Source organism: Triturus cristatus, chromosome 7, assembly GCF_964204655.1.
Source record: "Triturus cristatus chromosome 7, aTriCri1.1, whole genome shotgun sequence".
Classification (NCBI taxonomy): domain Eukaryota; kingdom Metazoa; phylum Chordata; class Amphibia; order Caudata; family Salamandridae; genus Triturus; species Triturus cristatus.
This window is the reverse complement of record NC_140590.1, coordinates 1592110527-1592134648: the sequence shown is the minus strand read 5'-3', so window position 1 is coordinate 1592134648 and position 24122 is coordinate 1592110527. Positions and strand designations below refer to the sequence as shown.

Genomic DNA, 24122 nt, shown 5'->3' with positions numbered 1-24122 from the left:
GTGATTTTGGCTGTTAGGGCCCAGGTACAATTTTGGAAGTCACTGCCACTGAATGTTATGAGCCGCATTACCCTGCAGAAGATGATTGTCCTTCCCAAACTATTATATTACTTCTCAAATCTCCCCATCTATGTCCCAACTAAGGTCTTCCGAGAGCTGGAGGGCCTGTTCCGAGACTTAACATGGAACAAAGGCAGGCCCCGATGTTGTACAGTGAAAATTATACGCCCCTACCAGTCAGGGAGGGTTGGCCATCCCCAACATGGAGCTGTACTATATAGCGGCCCAGCTGCAATGAGTGACGATGTGGCTCAGTGGGAAGAGTTTGGAAGATATGACGACCTTGCAACAGCCATGGACCCAATCCTAAATCTATCATTTATTCCATCCCGCTACCAAGCCCCCACGGCAATCCCAATTACACTTAGGACTGGTGCATAAGTGCTACAGGAGGAGCTTGCATCTCACTCACACGACAATCCCATATGCTCCATTACTGCCACTCTCGGGGATGCCTAGGGGGAGGACAGGCACATCCGAGGAGGCTCTTACACATTAGCAACAGCGGGTATAGACACCCTGGGCGACTTATACAGGGATGGTGCACTATTAACTTTTGAGGAATCCGCGGAAGAAACTGACTTGCCAGCAGGGCAATTCCTATTGCACACTTCCTTCACAAAGGCCCTTTCGGCTTTCTGGGGAGATCTCACGGCTGAGCCACCAACACATCTGCTACTACAGTACTTACATGTAATGGGGGCGGGATCACATATAGTACACACTGGTTGGTGGCGGCTTTACTCACACACACACTGAAACCGATGCTGAATCTAAGCACCCGCTGGGAAGCGGACAGAGGCAAGCCATGGACTGACAAGGAATGGGACGCCGTCCTGGCTGGTTCTTCATATATACCGAGAAGTTCTAAATTCAAACTAATACAAACGTACATTATACAGAGAGCGTACCTTTCACCCGACAACATAAACAGATATTTCATCATCGCCACTTCTGCATGCCCACGCTGTCGGCAGCTTAACGCGGACCCGCCCCACATGCTGTGGTCCTGCACTTCCCTCCAACTTTATTGGCAAGAAGTTGTCACGGCCCCTGCACTTTGCACTGAGACATCCCTGCCGCTTACATGGGAAATTTGTATATTAGGGATCTATGCCAGGTCCGAGAAGAACAGAGTCACGTCACGATTTCGTGACCTGGGGTTGATAGTTGCGAAGCGCTTAATTACAAAGAGGTGGAAGCACACCGACCCCCCAGAGACACTCTGCTGAAAAAGATCACTCATGATATGGGCGCAGGCCGAGAGTACAACATTGCACGGGGAGGAAACAGCGGGGATCTGCAAATACCCCATAGGGCAATACTGGGACACATTACTCACAGCCTTCAAGAACGAAAGAGACGGGGAGGATGATGATGCCCAGCCTGTCGATATGTAACTTGTACACTAGGAATCCCGAGCTATAAGAGGTGTGGTATTTGTAGTTAGCAGCGCAAACCATTGTGAAACCCACATATAGCCCAAGCCCACTATGGGGGATTCCCCTGGCCCTTGACCATCCACCTATATGGAAGTGATTTTTAACATTCACATGGGTCTAAGTCCCACCTTGGCGAGCCACCATATTGTCGTGTACAGGATGCACATTTCCATGCACAGTCATGCTATGTTTATTCTATTTGTTCTTTCTCGATGGCAGTTTCTTTATTATGTTGTTAGAATTTTGCGGATTAGATAATATATGTCTTATTGGCACATTCCTTTATTCTCTTCTCTTTTTCTTTGCACAACCCCCTCACTGAAGTGCTGAAACGATCATGAATTTATATCTCCTGTGTACGCTAATGTCATGTGCGACAGGCACCAACATATTGGTTGAAACTAGGTGTGTTAGCATATGACACAGGCGATATTGTATGAGGATTGGGAAATGCAGTGCAGCAGCGCGAACAGGGAGTAGCACACAACGATTTACCAGTAAATGCCTTCTGGAGAAACATGTATGCATCACTATGTATTGTAATTCTACTTCTGTAACACATTGTTGATATGCACAGTGTTCTTATTGTGTTGCTTTGTATATGTCTGGATAATGTCTCAGATACTCCTGAACTGTTATGCAATATAAGAAAAGAAAAAATAAGAAAAGACCAATAAAGATATTTAAACAAACAAAATGATGATCCGCCCACCCGATTTAAAAGCAGGCAAACGTTTGGTTTGGCTACAGTGGTGACTACTCCATCACCAACATAGCCCAACCTGTTTGAAGGCCCAACAGAGTAAGGATGTTGAAAAAAGCTATATGCCCTACCAACCAATCAGTAAAGGTTGATATAGCCATTTTTTACTGTCCGTCACAGGGTGAGAGACAGTAAAAAACAAATAATGCACCCCCACCATGGGAGATGATTCCCATGGTGAGGGGAGCATTACTTTTTTTATTTTCAAGGATTTTCTTTTAGAAAATATAAAAGAATACTGTTTGATGCAGGGTTGCATCATGCTGATGAAGCCCTAAACCAAATAGCAAAATGCATTGACGGGAACTGACGTGATAGCGGTTCCTGCCAATGATTTATAAATGATCACCTACTTGGCGGTCATTTATAACTTTGGCAGACAGCCCCTCCATCATGGGGATGGAGTAATATACTAGTTCCTGTGGCAGAACGACGGGTCTTGCACCAAAATATAAAACAGCCCCTAAGTCTTAATTGATGTTGCTGAGTGGTAAAAGGAAGGTAGGGGGGAAGGAAGATAAAGGAGTATGCCAGAGCTGAGGATCAGATACAGGAAATGAGGAAATCCTCAAGTACAGTTTAAAGAAGTGAACTTTAGAGGGCCTTTGTTAAAGCCATGAGGTAGGTGGATAGCTTGATTTCTTTTGAGAGGGCATTCAACACATTTGAGGCAGCACAGTATAATGCTTGATTTGTAGTGTTTGCAGTTAAATATTGTAGTGATTCAAGTTTGAGGCAAACTTTACTCATTGTTCTAGGAGCCGCCTACAGTTATTGTTTTTTATTTATATGTTGGCAGGCTTAGCCAGGTCTTGAAAACTATTCTTTGTTTAATAAGGTGCAAATGTAATTGGTGACCATTAATATCATGTGGCCACATTTCTTAGCTCACTCTGTCAATGTAGGTGCTTTGTTGGTCAAACAATACTACCAGCAACCATAGCAGCGATTCTGGAACTTAACCACAATGTCATAGCTAGCATAGTTACACAAACAACTATTGTAAAATAGTTTTTTCTCTTTTATTAATATGCATCACTGAAATATAAGTTAGATTTTAGGATGTTTGCTCTTTCCTTTTTCAAATTGAATATGTTTTCATTCATTATACATGATCACACAAAATGTAATGAGGCTCTACCTTTACAGAACAAGGAACTAGCAATTTCACTCAGGTGTGCATTTTCTAATAGATGCAAGGCATGCCACTGGGAGGTAGCTGAAAAATACCTTTATGTCTCTGAAATCTAACTTCTCATTGTGAATGTAAATGACATCGCATATAATTGGGTGTTGTAAGAAATTGGGTTTTTGATAGAAGCAGGTGAAAACCCTTCTCAATCAACTGCCTCAGTCCTTGTCATGGTAAACCAATAAAGTTCCCAAATTAACCTGTGCTTGACCATTTGGTAGCTTGGCACAAAAGTAATCAAGCTTAACTTAGAGTTACTCTGTTACGTAAAGGCAAATGTAATAACTAAAATGAGGCCAGAATTACAAAAATCCAATCTGTAGAACTGGAGGTATGCAATTTCAAAGGTTTGAGTAAAAATAGCACCAAGAAGCAGAAAATTCTATCTGTAAGTATCTGGTCATGCTAGACAGGACAAAGTCACAAGTTCAGACTAACCGCGATAGGGTATGGGCAGAATAAAGGAACCAGGTTAGTTCCACTGTAAAAGTTACATTCTCAAAGTCCAGTGAACAGAGTTTAAAACTTCAAGATTTCATAGGAGGAGCTCAACTAATGGCAATCAAAAATCCAGGACCTGGGGAGGCACCTCTTGAAAATCAGGAACTCACTCCAACAGAGACCAGCAGTGTTCAGGCAGGTCCAGTTTCAGGGCCAAGTCGGGCCAGTTGCAGCAGGCAAGGTCGGCATTTGCATGGATGCCTCTGGAGCTTGTTGTTTCCCTATAGCTCAGAATAGGAGGTCAGTCAACTGATCCGTAGAGTTACTAGGGTAGTCCTGAGATCAAGCAGCATGGCAGGTGTCAAGCAGAAGGGCAGCCCTATGCGGATATAAGGCAGGCTTCGAGCAGCAGGGCAGTACTCTGGTAGCAGCAGGGAAGTCCTGTGAGGTACAAAGCAGGCCTCAAGCAGCAGGGTAGTCTTCTGAAGTACAAGGCAGTCCTTCTCGAGTCTACCACAGGTCCAGGAGTGTACTAAAGAGTGGGTCTAAGTGTTCTATTTGTAGACCTGGTGCCAGCTTCCTAGAAGTGGACAAAAACTTCTAGGATGGCCCTCTTCCAGCAACACTCTGGTCCCAACTCATAGAAGGCCTCAGCAAGCTTAGAATAGGAAAATGCCAACTCTCCAAAAGTGGCATTTTCAAAATTGTAATTTAACACCGGAATTTACCATTAAAGAGGATTTTAAATGACAATTCATTTGAGTCCAAACATGATATTTCTACATGTTTCGAATTAAACATTAGCACCGTTTAAACGTAATAAGGTAACCAATGTTATCTTATAGGAGAGGTAGGCCTCACGGTAGTAAAATCAAATGTAGGAGTTTTTCACTACCAGGACATGTAAAACTTCAAAGTACATGTCCAAACTTTTTTAATACAATGCTCCATGCCCTATGATCTGTTTAGGGCCCACCCTAGGAGTAATTAACAGGCATTTTAAAAGGGAGGTTTAGGACTGGCAAAAGGTTTATTTTGCTGGTTCAAATTGGCAGTTTAAACTGCACACAGGCTGCAATGGCAGGCCCCTGTTTTGAAAGGCAACTTTTAAATGTGGGTGGCACAATGAGTGTTGCTGCACACTAGAAGCAGTTAAATTACAGGCCTGGGTACCCATGGTACCATATACGAGGGTCTTAAAAGTAAATTAAATGTACCAATCAAGTGTAAACCAATTGTACCATTTTTAGGGGAAGAGCACTAGCACTATAGCACTGGTTAGCAGTGATAAAGTGCACAGAGTCGTGAAAGCCAACAAAAATAGAGTGAGAAGACAGGAGGGGTGAAGGCAGAATGTTTTGGGGTGACCCTGCAGAGAGGGCCAAGTTCAGCAGGCATTATAGCAAAATGGCAGCTCATGTTGGACACACCATTCTTTCTGCGGGAATGTACACTTTTCTTGAATACAATTACTGCTTGAAAGACCACACCATGTTCCCACTTCACCCATTTGTTTCCCAAGGAACAACCAGACACCCTCTGATGGTGTTTTTGGTTTTGAAAGTAAACTTGTGTTGTCTCTGATCTAGTTTCCCAGCATGTAATACTAGTTACCAAATTCATTTGACTAGGTAAGGATTCCATCCACATAAGAAAATGTTTTATGATATTTGGCTGCTTAAAATGTACCATGTGTAAAAAAATTAAATTATGTGGTTTGTATTAAATTTGTGCCATTGGGCTGTGTAAAGACATGTTTTCCCAATATGGAAGATATCTCAAGGATGTGGAAACCAGTGTGCTTGTTCCATTTCTAAATTGTATTCTTCCTATTCTAGATCGCAGTAGTCATCAAGTATTCTTTCCAGTTTGGATTCTTTCCTTGGACCTCAACAGTGTACAGGGGGCTGAATGCAGAAAAACCCTTTCACCTTCCCAATATTATCGGCATTGAGAAGAAAGATGGCTACGTGCTCTTTGACCTCATTCAGTTGCTTGCTTTATTCTTCCACAGATCCATCCTAAAGGTAGGCCATGTCCCAGAGTAGAAGGATGCTTGGGGAAGCTTGAGTGGAATGAAGAGTCACACATTTTGAGATAATCATTTCTGGTAATGGAGTGGGATGTGCAAAGACCACATTAACAAAGGTTTTAAGAATTAACATCAGAATGAATAAAGATATCATGACAAATGAGGATGCACACACACAAAATAAATAAATCTCTTTCGTCATTGAAGTAGAGCACCATAGATGTAACTACTCTTAGAAAAAATTAGAGGATTACCCACCCTTTTTCTGAGCGCCCAACTTTATTTTATCAGTAGGTGCCTCTTCCTTTTTCCATGCCATTGGATACTATCACAGTTTTGAGTGAGACGAACGTTCGGTAATGGATTTAGTAGGGGCACATTTCCTACAGTAGGAACGTGTGCCATCCTTCCCAATAGATCCATGCGAAATTAAGAAGTAGGGCAGGAGGCAAGGACAAGTCACAAAACCATAGTCTTTATAACCACAGGGGTGTATATGAATAAACGATTATCATTTCACAACTGTTACATGTTAATAAATTTTAATGGCATGCCAATATTGTTAATAGATAGTTAGGTCGGAGAATATATAAAGTGGATAAAGATGAACGCATATTAGAAAACAGTGAGGAAAAATGAACAGGAATCTGCTGCTGAGAGTGTGGGAAGGCTGGGGGTGCCACTGGAGGTAAATGTGTCAGTGGACCTGCAGCAATCCTTCAACTGAGACTTGAAATACTTGTCTTCAGTTTTAAAGAAAGGTCCTGTATTTGTATGATATTTGAATCATAAACTGACCAGGAAATTATGCTTTTTAGCAAGTTGTACCGGACAGTATCAAAATCATGTTCAAATGATTACAGTATCCTCTAGAATTATATATATTATGCAGCAATTAATAGTCATCATTCCAGCTGAATTGATACAGTGATCCACATCCTTCCAATTAGGAATTAGTTTCAATAAAAAGGGCATTCTGTGACTTGGCAGACCTGAAAACGCAATGCATCCCACTTGGGGAACATGGATTTTTAAATTGACTGTATGTGGGGCAGCCTCAATATAGGGGTGGAGTTGAACAGAGTTGCTTAAGGTGGACCAAAAAATTATTCTTCTCTAATGAGCTATCCAAGCAAAATGCTGGCATCAGAAGATACATTGAGGAAATAAGCATTATTTGACGGAAGTGAATGATGGTGAAGTAAAGAAAATTCTGGAATGTATAGTGGATGTCAGGCCGGAAAGAAATGAGATATGAAGTCTGTAGGTAAGGACGTCATCACGTAAAGTTGGGCTACATGCCTTCTTTTGATATTAATTATAGTGGTATTCGGCGGTCAGTGTACTTGTCTAGGTACTTAACCAATAAATTGAGCGCCATAAAGTGTACATTTAATGCAAGGTTCAATAATGGATTTTAACTTTAAGGAGAATTGAATATGGAGCTTACCAGAAGCCCTATGCATGTTGAAGAAGAAGCAGCATGGTAGATATTGAAAGGGGGCGTGTCTTCCACTGAACAGCTGCCACGGCTTAACCTGGTGCCTCTGTACTCTCGCCCACCCAGCGGTGTTTTCTGCTAGCTAGTCATAGTATCGGGCATGGATGCCAATGTTGGGGTTTCGAATTGCAGTGGTTGTCAAGAGATTTAAATCTCAAACTTGTTGAACGTCTACCATGATTTCCAAAAAGAGGGCATGATCAAATTATATAACTATCCCTCTCCAGGATGGTGAATTGGTCCTAGAATAATATTAACAGAGGTTGGAGAATTCAAGATGGGTGAGAGTTCTTTCTTGTGATGTCACTTTCCATTTATTCCATATATGAGGAGTCATTTCAGAGTGCTAAACGTTTCTCAGCACAATCATTCCCCTATTTTCCATCACCTTCATCCCCCTTTGCAGCTATTTTTGTCCCTGAATTTTGCTTCTGGCTGCTCTGATCTTCTTCTGGATTTCGTTGCCTGGATTCTGCCTGGCCCTTTTCTGCTTCTTGATGTCAGGAGGAGTTTGGTGCAGTGCTGATTTCTCCATATTTAATCAAGAGCTACAAGATTGCCTAGGATTTTTTGGCCCTTAGTTGCTTTCCTCCTAATTGGGGCACTCTTAAAGAGGCACTTGACATCTTTCACGTATATTGTTCTGTGCTGGTTGACACTTTGACTACTGGGTGGAGTGACCCTTTCCTCGGACAATAAAGATGGTGACTTCACAGACCTCAGCATCCACTCCTTAACATTAATATTTTCTGATGATCTGAAATTACAGCGAAATTATGGAATCAGTCAATATCTTGATAAAATTAACAGTGTGTGATTGTGAATAATTAACAGCATATGAATAATGAATCTGTAAAGGCCTATGATTATGATAATGGATAGCAGTTCTGCAGCATTGAATCTTTCATTCATTCACATGCTTGAATTATCTGCCGGCATCAAGCTGGGAACCTCCAGTAGCCAGTGTTAGTACAATAGTATACCAACACAACATCTTTAGACCATCCACCTCATTTTGTGACCCAACTCCTGCCTATAAGGTGGAGAATCTCAGGGTTCCAACCCTCCTCAGAGACTCCAAGTACCAGATGTTATTGCCGTTTGTTCAGACAACCAGTAGTCCCTTTCAGCTCTTCTTGCAACTGGATGTTTGACAAGAACTCAACTGAGAAAACAGCAAGGACTGGAACTACATCATCTTCCTGAGAGCTTGAGGTACAGTTTTGTATGTTGGGGAAGAAACCGTTGCAGAATCAACGATCACTCTGCCGTCACTGAGGCCTGTGTGGAGCCTGAAAGGTTTACACAGATGACCCACACACTGATTGTATTTATTGCCTTCATAAATGTAGCTGCAAATCCCAAAGTTGTGAAGTGTGCCACTTTTAGTACCAAAACCTTGAAAGATAGAGAAGGTAAGCTTCTATGCCTCCTCAGTGCCAAATCACCTGTGCCTCTTCTGATAAAGCACTCTGAAGTTTAAAAAGCACAAACAGGAAGGTCATGGATCATGAAGCACTTACTGGAGCTACCTCAGATGTCAGTCTTTCACCCTCCAAAAGACCCTCTGTGCCTGCCTTTGAATGGACAAACTTCTGGTTGTGGTGAGGTTTTTCCTGTGGCTTCTGCTGTTTTGTGGGTGAAAAAAATGACGGTCATTGCCTCCACTGCCTATAGATTGTATTCCATTGACTGAAAAAGTGACAACAAAGGCACCATCAATGAGTGCTCTGAACTGCAAATATCATTGTCGCCAGCTGTCCCTTCATCAACAAAGAGCAGAAAGTCTAAAGAACACAATGATCCTTCACTGTTGACAAAACAACTGTCGAAGATGACTCAGCACCCAGAGACGACTCCATATCTGAAGAAATCATTTTTGTCAATGACAATGACCAAAACCATTTAGGGAGGCTTTGCTAACAAGTAAATCACTTCTGTTGACAAAGGCTATGTTGACCACCAAGCCACCTCTATCGACGAAGACTTCAGTGATGATGCAGGAACTTCCATCAACAGTGACAGCACCATCTAGAGCTCTGGGGACAAAATTAGCCACATCATTGTTGGGAGTGACAATGGCAACATCATCAGCAGTATTGCATGTCACCACAAATTCACCACTACATTGCATCAGACCCCATTTGTTTTTATGTTACCCTGATGCAAATGATATCACCAAAAAGAATTACATCAGAACCACAAGAATAGCTCCTAGCGGGTTTGGCACTGTCATCCTCTCACAGTGAGATGTTGTAAGGCCAGGAGCTAAACAGAGAACAAATATATACTGATAATGATATGTGTCTAATACAGCCTCCCAAGCAGATGGGCCCGCACAACATTGATAGCCATTTTGTTCTAGAGAACTAAGACAACAACACAGACAAATCTTATGGCTACCAAAAACCATGCTACTCTGGTGAACCATAAGAAATGCAGATTCCTCCGACTCTGCCTCTCAAATGGTATAAAGTCCAGGGCATGGAAAACCTGTTGCTGGATGTAAGAGACCGCGTTATTAGTTGTGAAGGATGTGAGTCATTCACAAGTAATAAGTCCACAATGTGTTTTTTACTGGTAACCAAGTACCTAGTTGTAGCACTTGGTTGTCTCAGGATAGTAAAGCAGAGTTGTCCAAGGCTGACTCAGGGGAGGTGGTGTGGGCTAGTAACCCCAGCTTGCTGGCATTGAACAACATTCAATAAATCATTGTCATCTTTAAAATAATCTATATTTTAAGTCAAATATGCCTAGGTTCTTTCTGAAAGACCATGTATCTGAAAAGCAATTGCCATTTAAGTTATGAAGACTACTTAGACATTGTTATTCTACCCATTGTGTGGAGTTCTGGGTCATGATATTTTTTCCCACTTGTTTCCAACAGTGCCATGGTTTATGGGATGATAAAGAAATGAGCGTACCTGAGTCTAAGAAAAAGAAAAAGAGCAAAAAGCAAAGGAAACGAGGAAGCAAAGAGGAGGAAGAAAAGAAATCTGGGATAGGGCAGTGGAATTTTTTCAAACATCAAAATGCCTTTAGAAAAAGGCGGAAGTCTCAAAAAGCAGGCAGTGATGGTAAGAAGTGGATTTTAGAGGTTATTTCAATCATGTGAGAGAAGTGCAAGTTCAAAAGAGAGACAGAAACAGCAAATATGTTCCGTTAATTCTTTTTCTAAAATTGTTACCCTCTTTACAGGTCTTAGAGAGAAATGTAGAAAATGTTTCAGCATCCTTACATGAAGTAACTGCTCAGTAATTGGGTATTGCTTATACTTATTATCTACGAGATCCCTAATTAATGTTATTGGGTGTATAATTCAGTCCTTATATAAGCTTGAGTAAGGTAGTGTTAGAAATGACCATCTTTTGCATAGTCTTCCCCTGGATTTTTGTCTTCTGTAGCTGAACCTGTTTTTGTTGGCATTAGGACTCTGTACTTTACACCTGCTACCCAGTGGTAATGTGTTGGTGCTCTCTCTTTTAAACATGGTAAAATTGGTATACCCCAGATTGGTACTTTTATCTTACTTAGTAGTCCCCAGTATATGGTTCTACCTGTACCCAGAGCTTGTAAATGAAATACTAATAGTGGGCTGCAGCGCTCATTGTGCGATAGTAGTCTGGTAAAACGTCCCCAGGCCTGCCCCTGCAACCTAGGTGTGCAGTTCAAAGCTGCCAGTCCAACCTGGTAAAATAAACCTTTTGCCAGGCCAAAATCTTCCTTTTTAATACTTATACGTCACCCCTAAGGTAGGCCCTACATGCTTATAGGGCAGGGTGCATGATATTTAAACCGTAGGATATGTGCGATTAGGTTTTAAATTTCCTGGCAGTGAGAATCTCCAGTTTTTCACTGAGGCAAGGCTGCCTCTCCCATAGGAAAACACTGGGTTACTTTATAACACCATATGGTCTTTAACTTCAGTTTAGGAATAGCTAGAATGATTCAATGACTCACTTTAATAGTAATTTAAAATCCAACTTAATGGCCAAGTTGGATTTTAAGGTACTATTTTGAAGATTGCACTTTTAAAAAGTTGTAATTTTTCTGCCCAAGTCAAGCGTGCCTTTCTGCCAGTGTTCATTGTCATCCTACTGTGGATGGCTCTCCTGTAGTGAGATATGTATTTCTTCCAGACAGTGGACACATGGCTTGGGTGTGGGGAGATATTTTTCCCCCAGAGCAGGATGGCCCACCCCTTCCTGAGTTTCAAAGGATGCCTACACTGTGACAGGCAGATGTATCTCACATGCAGGCCTGCTTCCCTATTGTCTTAATATTCAGCTTGTCTCCACACTCAGTGAAAGAGAGAGCTACTCCATAACAGGTTAGGAGTGTCCACAATTGAAGGTTTGCCCATTATCAAAGCCACACCTTTGGGTCAGCACAGGGAGCTCTTCACAGGGGAAGAGAGGTTCTGCATGTTGATTTTAGTTAGAGACACTGAGGGCTAGTTTACAAAAGTGGGTAGGATCTCCCCTGGGAACTATTAGCCCATTGGTTAGAGAATGGCCAGTAGTTTCCCCCACCCATAGGCTGGCACTGGGGGCATAAATGTGGCTCTCCAAATATCCTCTTCAGAACACCTCTGGACCTGTGGAAGTCAGAAGTTGTGACATATGAGGAAAACCCAGAGTGCCGGACCTGCTTCCACTTGTACCCATGACTTTGAAGTTGAATCCAAGGGTCGGTTGGCCGACCTATTAAGCTACAGGGAAATAAAATGAGCAAGAAGCTCATTTTCATGAAGGGCTCAGCTGACCAGTTCCAACTGGATCTGCCTTTGACCCTGTGGGTAGCTTCCACATGAGTGAGTCCAGACCGCTATGCGTTGTCCCTCTGGGTCCTGGGGCAATACGTACTCCTCCTGCCTAACCCTAAAAGCTGGGACTTAAAACTTTTTCAAAGATTCTGCCTGGAGAACTGCCAGAAGGCCAGGTCCTACCTGTCAGATGTTCTGCCATGGGTGTATCGCTGGTGGGCCTAAATTTGCCGCGGCATCCGCTATGTTCTTAGCATGTTCATGTTCATAGCAGCAAACTCAATTCACTGTGCCCAACACCAAGCGGCATCAGACAAATTTGAACCCTCTCCGGCTACAGTTTGTGGCCTTGACCTGTGGAAAGAATCTGACTTCCAGAATAGGGACTAAATCCGAAGATAGAAATCTTGACCAGGCCTGACATTGAGCAACATCCGATTGGCGCCGGCGGCTTCCTGGGTGCACACTCTTGCCTTTCCCACTTTGCGCTTTTCCCACCTTTGTCGAATGACTTTTCCCAAGACCCTGTCCTTCTCCAACCCGTCGTAAACTAACCTATCTTTTGTTCCAGCCTGCAACCTTGCCACACTGAGAACTCTACCTTCTCAAACAAAATTCTAAACCCAAAGGTAACTCCTTGACTGGGACCTACGTGGGTCTCGTATCCAACCTGCACTACCTCGCGGCCAGCCTTAAACCATACCTTTGTCCTGGTCTTGCGCGACCAGTTGCCTGCAGTTGGCATTTTCTGATTTTTGCAGCTAAAATGTATTTCAAACTTAAAAAATGCATATCTTCATACCCCTTTAATAGATTTATGTGGGTATGATCTCTTTATGTTCATTAAAATATTCTCTATTTCTATAAATTGGAGTTGAATGTTTTGGTGTTGTTTTTTTCAACTTAACTGTTTTGGTACTTCTAAATGTTTTAGCCATGTTCTCAAGTTAAGTCTGCCTGCTCTATGCCATAGCTACCACGAGTTGAGCTCAGGTTTAAATTACTGAAACCTTTACTGGCACTAGCAAGAATAGTGATATTATTAATAGTGGTGGACTACCATCCACCCCAACTAATAATCCACTTTCTCACAAGATGCCTATATTCTTTATGAATAATGGAGAAGGAATGATACATTTAATATTGTCGGGATAATCATGAGAGAAAAATAAAATCGATAACAAAGATAATTCTACCTTTATATTTCTTTATAGGAAAAGCTGTGAAAAAGGAGACAAAGAAATTTTGGCATTTCTTTCGACGAAATCCCAAGAGGAAGCGACAATCTTTCAAGGCAAAGCTAAAGCAACAGATGCTGAAGGGGAAAAAGTTGGCCATTAAAATGTAATTAGACTAATTTTACAAACAAGTATTAAAGAGTTACTGTTTTCCTATTATAGAAATTGCCCTTCCTCAGTAGAGAGATCACTAGTGTGAGCTGGCGGCCCAGTATCAGAAAGCTTTCCTATGATAAAGCCAGCTGAGGATCTGCTGTTGTTGAAAACACAGAGGTCCACCCCCTCTAAATTTGGCAGATCATGCACTGATTTAGGAACCATCTTCCAAACCCTAAATGACCCCCTTAGTCCATATGACCTTCAGGACAATGATTATTGAGGGAATATCTACAATATGATTATCAAAATGAGAAGTGAAAGCTATGCCCCTCCCAAAATATAGTATCTGAGGAAAAATTACCAGAAGGTCTCATCGTCTTGATTGAGGATTCTGTGACAGCCGTATTACCGGCAGAAACAATATCCCTAAAGAGACACACTTAAAAACAATTTGTTCTCTGTTAAATGGTGATTCACGCACTATTACCGCCATCTAACAGGATAGCAGTAAACAAATCCTCCCAGAAGCTAAAACAAATAACATAATATCAAATGTCCACAAGGAATCACTCACAATGGTGCTGTGCATTAACAGTCCCTATGTAGTACCATTACAAAGTTGGTTCCTTAAACAGTAGTCTATATTTACAATTATTTAGTCATAGAGCTGTAGTAAGAAGGCCATTTGCCTTAACAGGCATTGAGGTGGTAGTCTTCTCCTTTAAAAGCAACTGTGCCAGCCGAAGGATCTGGTACACAGATGGTGCAATACCAAAGTAAAAAGACAGTCCAGATCTCACAGAACTCAAAAAACACAAAGATTTTCACCAGACCTTAAAGTCTTATCCACAAGCAAGAATACACCTTGTAACAAACTTGCAATACTAAATAATGTTTAAATAGGTATAGATGGAGTCCCGAAGGAGAAGGAGGTAGGAATTTGAGACTGTTTAGTATATCTTGAATAAGTTATCTGCTACATGTACATAAGAGCTACTATAATGCATGGGAGCCTGCAAGTCCTGTAAAAAGCCTGTTTCTAATTTCCTTGTTTAATGCGACCTGTGGCACACCTCGCCCTAAGTGTGGCAGGTATGCCCAGATGTGGGTCCTGGGCTCGCTGTGCCACTGGAATCAAGCTATCCTGGCTGAAGAGGGGTGAAACCCTGAAACCGGTCCTAGGATGCTTGTTTCCGGTCCAGGGAGGACCTGGCTTGGCAGTTCAGGCTGGACTGTTCCCATGAGGCAAGGGTCAAGACTGATTTGCATATGGCCAGGTCTAAACTGGGGTGGCATGGTGAGCAAAAGAATGATGAATTTAACCCAGATCTCATGACTGGGGGTGAATGTTTTGATTTGTTCTGCATTCCGTCCATCAATTGTGTGTCTTTTGCTGTGGCACACCTAGTCAGCTGCAATAAAGAAATGATGTAGCCGCTCAACTGTATCAACTTATTACAGTTGAGTTCTGACTGCCGGAACCAGCAGCCATGGTTGAAGGCAGGGCAGAGAACATATTAAAAGCTGCGCTGTTAAAACCGAAAAGTAAACCTGGATTTTTCTTCTTCTGCTTCATTTTCATGATAGACAGTGATAAACAGAAAGGAAATATTTATGGCAACAGGTGTATTTTTATTCTATGTGTTAGGTAATTGGAAAAATAGAAACTCACTGCATGTTTCTACATATTAGCTACAGTGTTTTTAGGTCTCGCCTGACCCAGCGCAAGCGCTGGTCTGGCGAGACTTATTGAGAGGGCTCCAAAAGGTGCTACCAGGCCAGCCTAGAGCTACAGTGCATGTGCTCGGGTGCGCGCACGTGCCGCGCTTTACAGCGATTACATTCACTTTTGCGGCCGCAGGGCCGCTTTGATGTTTGATCGTGATCGCGATAACTTTCACTTTTCCGGCCGCTTTGCACAGCCAATAGGTCTCGCTTTTGGGACCTTATAAGTATTTAGCTATGCAACTGTTGCATGGCTAAACACTTATAAGGTCCCAAAGGCGAGACCTATTGGCTATGCCAATGCTTGTTTAAATTTGACGTGTATTAAGCTGATTCTAATATATTTTTGTAACAAATATCTAACTGCTTTTTGATGTATTTAGTTTTGCACTAGAGATTCTAATTTTGTTCTTCATGTGTACAAACATCAGATCTCCTTCACATGAAAGACTACCACACTGAGGATATAGGCATTTTGTTGGTAGGGTGATGGTGTGGCCATGTACCATAAAGAATAAAGTACCCCTGTTGTACATTATAAGGGTATTGCAGAGTTATACAACAATATAAAGGAACTCTGCCTCTGGCCTCATTACGCTATATGTTCAAGGAGCTCATTGGTGACTTGCCTTAAAATCTATGGCAGGGGATACTTTATTCCACATATAATCAGCTCATGTTTCAAATGACTCAGGGCTCTCCAAGTTTAACCCCTTTAGCGCGTCGTAGAATCCGCCGCGGTGCGGACGTTTCCGTGCGCGTGCGGAGCCGCATCGGCCAATGGACGTGTGCAGCACTACGGAGGTGGTGCTCGCGACGGCCGTTGGCCGACGCACGCAACAAACGGGTTAATAATGTAGCACAGCCAGTTGGTTGTAGAAATCTGGGTATAAACTGTAACTTACAGGTTCAACTCTAAGAGGGCTTGACTTAGCTTTTCATGACACCAGTATCAATAAAATGTGTATTATTATTTAGAACCAAACAGCTAACATCCTGATTTAACTCTATTAATAGGGAATTTGAAATTTAGTGGGGTCTTTCCCAGACTTTTAGAACGTCAATACCCGCAGTTTAGAGTACATTCCCAGTATATTATTGCTAAATGTGAAGCATCTCTGCTTTGCAACCTTGACACTCAATCTCATAAAGTATCTTCAGATTTGATTCCACCAGGATTTTCTTGTATCTGCCTTATGGTAGTGACCTATTGTCATGACGAAAAAGCTTTTCAAGGAGCGTCTAGGGGTTTCTTAATTTAATTCATGATAACATATACTGGGGTTGTGCTTTGAGGGCCTTAGCTGCTCTCTATAGGCAGATCATAATCAGGCGCGAAGAGTATTTTCCAAGTGAAAGGTGATTAAAGTCTATAGTCACATGCCACATGCATTCTTAAGGAGTCAAATTAAGCTGTTTATTTTGTCACAGTTGTATTACTCAGAGCCAGAGGGTGTTTTTTCATATTGGACTGAGTCAGTGGATCCCTCATCTTCTAACTGATATAAAGTTCTCGAAAGTTCATCAGCATTACATTGCAATGTCACTCTAGATTGACCAGTCTGCACATAGAGGCTGTTGATATCAGTTGCAATTTCAAATGAAAAACATATTAAATTTAAAAAGTACAGTTCCACCTTCTTTTTTAAAGTTCTATTTAAATGTGGGCCTAGACTTACATTTTGATGTGCTTGTTTTACCCTCAGAGCTCTCCAGATCTATCTGCCAATCAGGCAGTTCTTCTATGACATCATTCACCCGGAGTACAGCCCCGTCTGTGACGTTTATGCTCTGATGTTTTTGGTGGATGTAATCAATTTTATAATCGTCATCTTTGGATACTGGGCTTTTGGGGTAAGTGCAGTTCTACAATTTCTAAAATGAATACTTAACAGTTGTGAAGTGCGTCTGATAGAAACAGGTTGGCAGGTGAAAACGCTGTGAATAAACAAATTGCCATTTGGATCTGCAATTGGCTGTGCCGCGCACTGTTATTACCTTCCACGAAGGTGGTGATCTGTGTGTGTGAGAGACTGTATGTGAACTGTATGTGATAGATATATATTTATATACTGTAAAAACTGTTAGAAACTGGGAATCAATTAAATTTACCAGTTATGCTTACCAACACACACACTCCAAAACTCAACTTTCATGACAATTTTGATGTAAATTAGTTCGGTGGTTTGGACTGTAGGCACAATTAAAATCTCCGAGGGGATCTAAATGGAGAAAAACATCTATTTTCACCGCCCTCCCACTTAACTTTTTTCCCCTGTATGACAATTATATATATATTCACTGAAAAAAAAGGTTAAACTGATGATATAGTTAGGTGAAAATTTCAATGACAATGTAACGTTTTAAGGTAAAAAAAAAACACTGAAATTCACCAGTTATAGTTATCTCAAGTAACTATGGCCCTATTCTGGATTCGTAAATGGTGTGAATCGCTAAATTTGGCCATTTGTGAATGCAAAATACCCTTTCAAGATGCATGAAAGGCTTTGGCAGTGCATTTTAGGCGTCATAATTTTTGGTGATTACCTAAAATTGAGACTACAAATAGGGAATCGCAATTTGCGATTCGCTAAGCACATGTACCTTGCATTTTCTAAATGCTAAATTTGCATTTAGGAAATGCTATTGCAATCAACTCCAAGTCGATGGTAACCATGTACAATTTTTGAAAATGCACAAAAAATGCATGTGTACACTTTATATGTGCAAATTGTTTTTGGGTGCTTCAGTGGGGCCTTAGGCCCCCAGGCACCCTTATTTTTGCATTACCTAATTTGCGATTACCAATTAGGTAATCGCAAATTAGCTAATGCAAAATCATTCACACCTATGGGCCCATAGGAACAAATGGAGTAGTATTACCTAATAGCGATTACCTATTTACTGCATCGCTATTTGATAATATTAAGAAATCGATATATCTTTAGTGATTCCTTACATACATTCACATTTTGCGATTACCAAATAGCGATTCAGTAAATATCGCTATTTGGTAATTGCAAAATACTTTTTTGATACATGTGTCCATTTAACTCGTGCTCTAATGTAACAACAACTTCCACTGCCATGCACAGTCCTGTTATCAGTAATGCAATTTCAAATGTTGCAGTGATGTTATTAATGATGTTTTAGAACATATCATGAGTGATGTAATATGTGGAGTAATTATCTGTGCATGGCGAGGGCACAAGTTATAGAGCTCCTTCAGGGTCCACAGGTTTGGAAGGTGCCCTGACTGGGTCTCCGCTGGCGAGTTTGCCCTCGGCACCACTCAGGTCCTGTGGATCTTTGTCTGGGTTTGGTCCTGTGGCGCCGTTCCTGGCATGGGGTTGCCGAACCCATCATAATTCTCGACTCGAATATGGATCTGGACCTGCGACTCCGGTGCCAACCGGACTTAGACCTTATAGGTTGTAGACAATGCCTTCCATTCCTGCCAGGCCCTGTAAGGAATATGAATGGGGCAGATCTGAGGATCCCTTTGGCTACCGGGAACCTTTTGAATTGTCCTAAGAAAACTGGTACGAGGACTTGGCTGATGCCGGTGGTCTGGAAACTTCACCAGACACTAGCCTGGTCTCTCCACCTAGTGTGGCTACAGAGGAAGGGGCCTCATTTGCTATGGTGGTGCAGAGGGCAGCTGAAGTCCTGGACCTTATGATGGACCCGGTGGAGATCAAGATCAAAGTCTTGACAGAGGTGCTTCAACCCAGGCTGTCTCATACAGAAACCCTCCTCCCCTTAAATGAAGCCCTCATCCATGTCCTGGTTAGGGCCTCGGCCAAGACCTGTACAAGCACCCCTGTGCACAGGACTATCACGTGTCACCGCTGCTAGCTCCTGGGGATTCAGCTTTCCTCAAAAAGTTCACAATATGATCCAGAATGGACATGACAGTCATTAGTGGCGCTCCATTGCCACAGCTGAGTGAGAGCGATTGGCTTCTTGGGAGATGTCCAGGCATCTCTTATGGACATGCCCTTCAATGACAATCGCCTTTTCAGTATCAAGGTGACACGGAGGTAGAGTGTTTTAAGGAGAATAGAGCCACTGCCCCATTGTAGAGGCTCACCATTGCCCAATGCCAGTCCCCTCTTCTGTTCACTCTTTTTGTGGCTACACAGGGGCCACCAGATGCGTCCTTTTCCGCCTCACCACCATGGCCAACAGACTCCCCAGTTTTTGTTGTGGCCATGGACACGGCTCACACAAACCTCGTGGGATCCAAGGAGAGAGATCGGCCCAGGCAGCCGCAACCTCCAAATCACTTTAGTATGCTATCGCAGCTTCATGGACAGTCTGTTGGAGGTAGGATCAGGCACCACCTGCCCACTGGCAAACCATAACTTTGGACAAGTGGGTGCTCGAAATTGTTCGGCGGGGTTACATCCTTCCATTCATGGAAACCCTGCTTCCCCTGCCACTGTCCTCAAATTGGCTGGCGGAGGACCATTTCTCATTGCTGCATCGCAATGTGCAGGCTCTTTTGACCAAAGGAGTCATCGAGAGAGTGCTGGCATCAGAAGTAGGTTGTGGTTGCTAATCCCGGTACTTCTGTGTGCTGCAAAAGAACGGAGGCCTTCGTGCTATACTAGATCTACACCCTCACAATCATTTCCTGAAAAAGGAGAAATTCAAGATGCTCATATTGGGTCGGGTCTGCCCTGGCCCCTGGAGACTGAATGGTAGCCCTGGACTTGCAGGACGTATATTTCTACATCCCAAATCTGCCAGCCCACAGAAGTTACCTGAGGTTCACGGTGGGCTACGAGCAATTTCATTTCTCTGTGCTCCCATTTGGCCCAACGGGGGGTCACAAAAGTGATGGTGGTGGTTGCAGTCTGTCTGCGAAGGTCAGGGGTTCCAGGATTTACATACCTCGATGACTGGCTGTTGAAGGCGTGCTCTGCCCAGGCAGTCATCACCCACCTTCAGACTAGGGTGGACCTCATGCATTCGCTGGTGCTGGGGTTCGCTATAAACATGCCGCAGTCATACCTGACTCCGTCTCAGACACTCCCCTTCATCGGAGCCATTCTAGACACAATACAGTTATGCATGTGCATATGTAGTGGGTGTAACATGTGTAGTGATAAGCTATGTGTATGAGTGAGCCTGAACAATGGAGGTCAATGGGGTCCATTTTAGATAGCAGAGGTTGGAGAGTGAGGACTGTTCTTTCCAGCGAAAGTTTATTGCATGCATTCTTGTAGCTGGAGCAAGGAGAACCAGACAGGAAGATGGAGATAAGACAAGGAGCTGCTGATTAGACTTCCTAAACACTGTCATTTGGATGATGGACAGGTGAGGGTGGGACTGCATTCTCTGGAGGCAGGAAGATTCTAGGTGAGGCCTACTATTTAGTCTTTCCCTGATTAATCCTTCTGTTCGCTAATTGCAGCCAGGTGCAGGAACCAAGCTATACCTGGCTGATGGGCCCTAATCAGGGCAAACCCGGTCCTGAGTTGCTTGTGTTCTGGTTCAGGGAGGGCCTGGCAGTTCGGGCTGAACAGTTCCCATGAAGAGCAGGGTTAAGACTGATTTGCATATGGCTGGGCCCAAACTGAGATGGCAAGGTGAGCTAAAGAATGATGGGTTGGGATGCTACCGCAAGTGATTGTCAGTGGTTAGACAAATTGCAAGCATTCCATTTCCATCACCTTTTGTGTGTTTGCAGACCCTCACACCCCATTTTGCTTCTATTTAGGATGCTTCTCGTTGGAGACAGCCCAACTGTTACTGCTGTAAAAAACATCGCTCTGCACAAATGCATCTGGAGAGCTGTTTTTGAAAGAGACTTGAAAGAGCCACCCCAAGTTGTGTCTAAATGTTGGACACAAACCACCCCACATAGTTCCAAGTTCTTTATACCTAGGTCTAGGGAGTGCGCTGCAGAGCACTCAAAGGATTGTTGTCTAACCAGAGCTGGTGTCTGTCGTTCAGTCTCAGAGAAATGAGGGGATATTACCTGAAGTCTGCTCTTTCTGACGGAGATAGTGCTAGGAGGGATCTGTGTGTCAAAGGGGGGCCCCCTTGTCTTTCACCCCAGTCATAGGTAGGAACTGCAAGTGCTGTGATCATTGTAGACCAGTTTGGGTGCTTCAGCTGCTATGATCGTTGTGGGTCTGATCAGGATTGCACCTACTCCCAGTCCATTCTTGACCATACTGCCATGACCACCTTTGGCCCAGCCGGCCTAGGCTATGACTGTCATCGGCACCGGTGTGACCCCAAACATCCAAGACAGCTGCAGCATTGTCTGCACATGTGCAAGCACCATGGGCCCAAGAGATGGTGGCTGGGATCTCGTATAGTCAGATGGGTCCCACACTAGGCTTCCCACGTGAACTAGCGAATTTGAGGCACATCACGGTTCCCATGGGAGATGAACGGATAGGCCGACAAGCCATAATGAGACATACAAGGACTCAATTGTGCCTATCCAATTCACCAAAGTAGTAAGACATGAAACGAAGTGCACATTTGATTGTGAGAAGGAAAATGCTGCCCTTGCGCTTGAGTCACACTATTACCAGATTTCCCAGAAGAAGTGGGGGACTCAGCAGCTAGACGACCACGTGGGAGGGATTACTAAAGGGATCAGGGGGTCGCCCCTCAGAGAACAATCACACCTATGGTCGCCAGCTTGTACATCTAATTGAATGGTTTCGTATTTTTGTATAATTGTGTGTTTAAAAGTACTTTCTTTTCTCAAAACATAAGCACTGGGCTGGACATAGGAGTTATTGTGTTTGTTGGTTGTTTGCTGATTGTTGTGCTGTAGCACCCCACACTACCCCCCTGAGAAAACTGTGAGTGCTTGCCCTTGCTCTACTCAGAGTCAAGTGTGGAAGGGGTTTTACTTAGCCCAGTTTCCATAGCCTTAGTAGGACGGGTCTGTGACATCAGTGGTTGAGGCCAGTAGCTCCTGATTCCCCCGTGGCCCCTCCAAACGAGGTCCTACAGGTTTTAACCAAAGTTAACCATAACATCCCCTTAACCTCTTTTTTTAGTGAATGTTTTTTTGCCAATCCCTGTTGCACCTTGCCTTCATTGATGCACAGTAGGATTTGGCCAAAGTGCCCTGCATCCAACCTGTTGCGAAGGGCCAATCCCACACAGCCTTCGGCTGTGGGCATTCCAGTCCCTGCAGGCAGACCCTGTAACCAGGCCCTGCGCATTATCTCCTGTGGCTTATTATTTTTTAATTTTGGTAAATTTGCAAATCATCCACGGACGGGCTCAGAGACGTCTATATTTCTAATTTTGGTTAACACTTTAGCACAATTTGAGGCCTCCAAAAACCACTTGTCTAATGCTAACTTCTCAAAAACTCCTGAACAGATTAATACCAAACTAACCAAAGATGCTTTCTTGTCTAAACTTCTACTTTTATGCCAAATTTGGTGCAATTCTATTCAGCTCTTGTGCCTGTAGCTGGTGTGGTTTAATGAATCTGTATTAAATGTTGTTGGCTGTTAGCAATTTGAATCCAGTGCAAGGATTCCAGATTTCCAAATAGATCAGGTTACGAGGGCATAGTCAAAAGGTGGGGTGAAAAAACTATTTGGTTAGCTAATAACTTTGGTGCCATTTCATAGATCTGCCCAACATTTGGCAGGCACTTGACATGTCTAAAATGCTTCTAATATGTTGATTGTCGTGCAGATTGGGCAAGGAGAGCATGGTTAAAGGAGTGAGGGCTTATAACCTAGGCATCCTTTGGCAAACCCACACAAAATTTATTGGGATTTTCCATGCTTGGTTTTCTGTTATCGCAAGTTAAACCGATGGATGGATCCCAGGTTCGAAGCAGCTCTGACAAGGAAGGCGATAAATTTAAAGGGGACAGTATAAACAAAGCTTGGCAAGTAACTTACACACCACGTGATAGATTTGCACGAACATTGACATACCATCATTGGGTTTAACATGCAAACTGCATGTTCAACTGTAGGTTGGCTGGATGTGAAGTTGGTTGCCTACTGTAAACCACCATTGCACAGAACCAAAGGCTATATGCAGCAAAGGAAGCTTGCTCAGGCTGATCTGTATCCTCGCCTGCAGTCAACTCTCACTGCGCATAGCTAAAGGCAATGTTGAATGATATAACTTGGTCATTATCATACAGAAATCTCTATATCCACCCAATAAAACGTGTTCCTTGTATAAAATAACTCTTAACTGGGAATTACAGTGGCATGCTCCATCACAGAATTTTTCCCAACACATACTGTATTGAGGCTCACTTCTTACCTCGATCTTCGAGGGAGCACTGGTGTGAAGGGTGAGAATCTAGAGGTGAAAGTTGCCTACGCTGGACCCTGATATTTATCTTTACCACCTTTACTTTCTTTTTAATCCTCAGGTATAACTTCCCCGCTCCCTCTTATTGATTGCATTATCATACACCAACATATAGCACATACCCATCACATATATCCAAACAACAACCAGTAAAACATGTCTAACTTTCCATTGAAGACAAAAACAGTTATGATTACAAAATAAACTAAAAAAAACGACATGCCGAAGGTATGGTTAGCAGTGCAAATTATAGCTTGTACACCAGACCTGCAAATCGCAGTTCACTCCAAATGCGCATATCATCGATAGTCCTAAAACAGCTTCAGTTGAAGGGACATATTGTATATGATGCAAAACCTAAAACAACTGATACACTATTTAGATCAGAGGGATCAATGCAGTCCTTTGGGATCTCGATATTTGAAACTGTCCATTTTCCTATGTATTTTTTTATTTTTATAGGTAGGGTCATTGCTCCCCACTACCCCAACCATCACCTGCCGGCATGCCTATATTCTCCTCCGGTCCCTCTCCAG

General features: G+C 42.9%; 1 protein-coding gene across 1 annotated transcript in view; it reads left to right on the top strand.

Annotated features, from left to right (window-relative positions):
* LOC146812454 (piezo-type mechanosensitive ion channel component 2-like) overlaps positions 1-24122 on the top strand; it is a 711007-nt gene that overhangs the window by 585962 nt on the left and 100923 nt on the right. Inside the window, exons 40-43 of the mRNA XM_085619448.1 lie at positions 5737-5925; positions 10319-10508; positions 13411-13540; positions 16965-17112. Coding sequence (XP_085475574.1) covers positions 5737-5925; positions 10319-10508; positions 13411-13540; positions 16965-17112 — 657 coding nt within the window. The remainder of the gene's footprint in view (positions 1-5736; positions 5926-10318; positions 10509-13410; positions 13541-16964; positions 17113-24122) is intronic.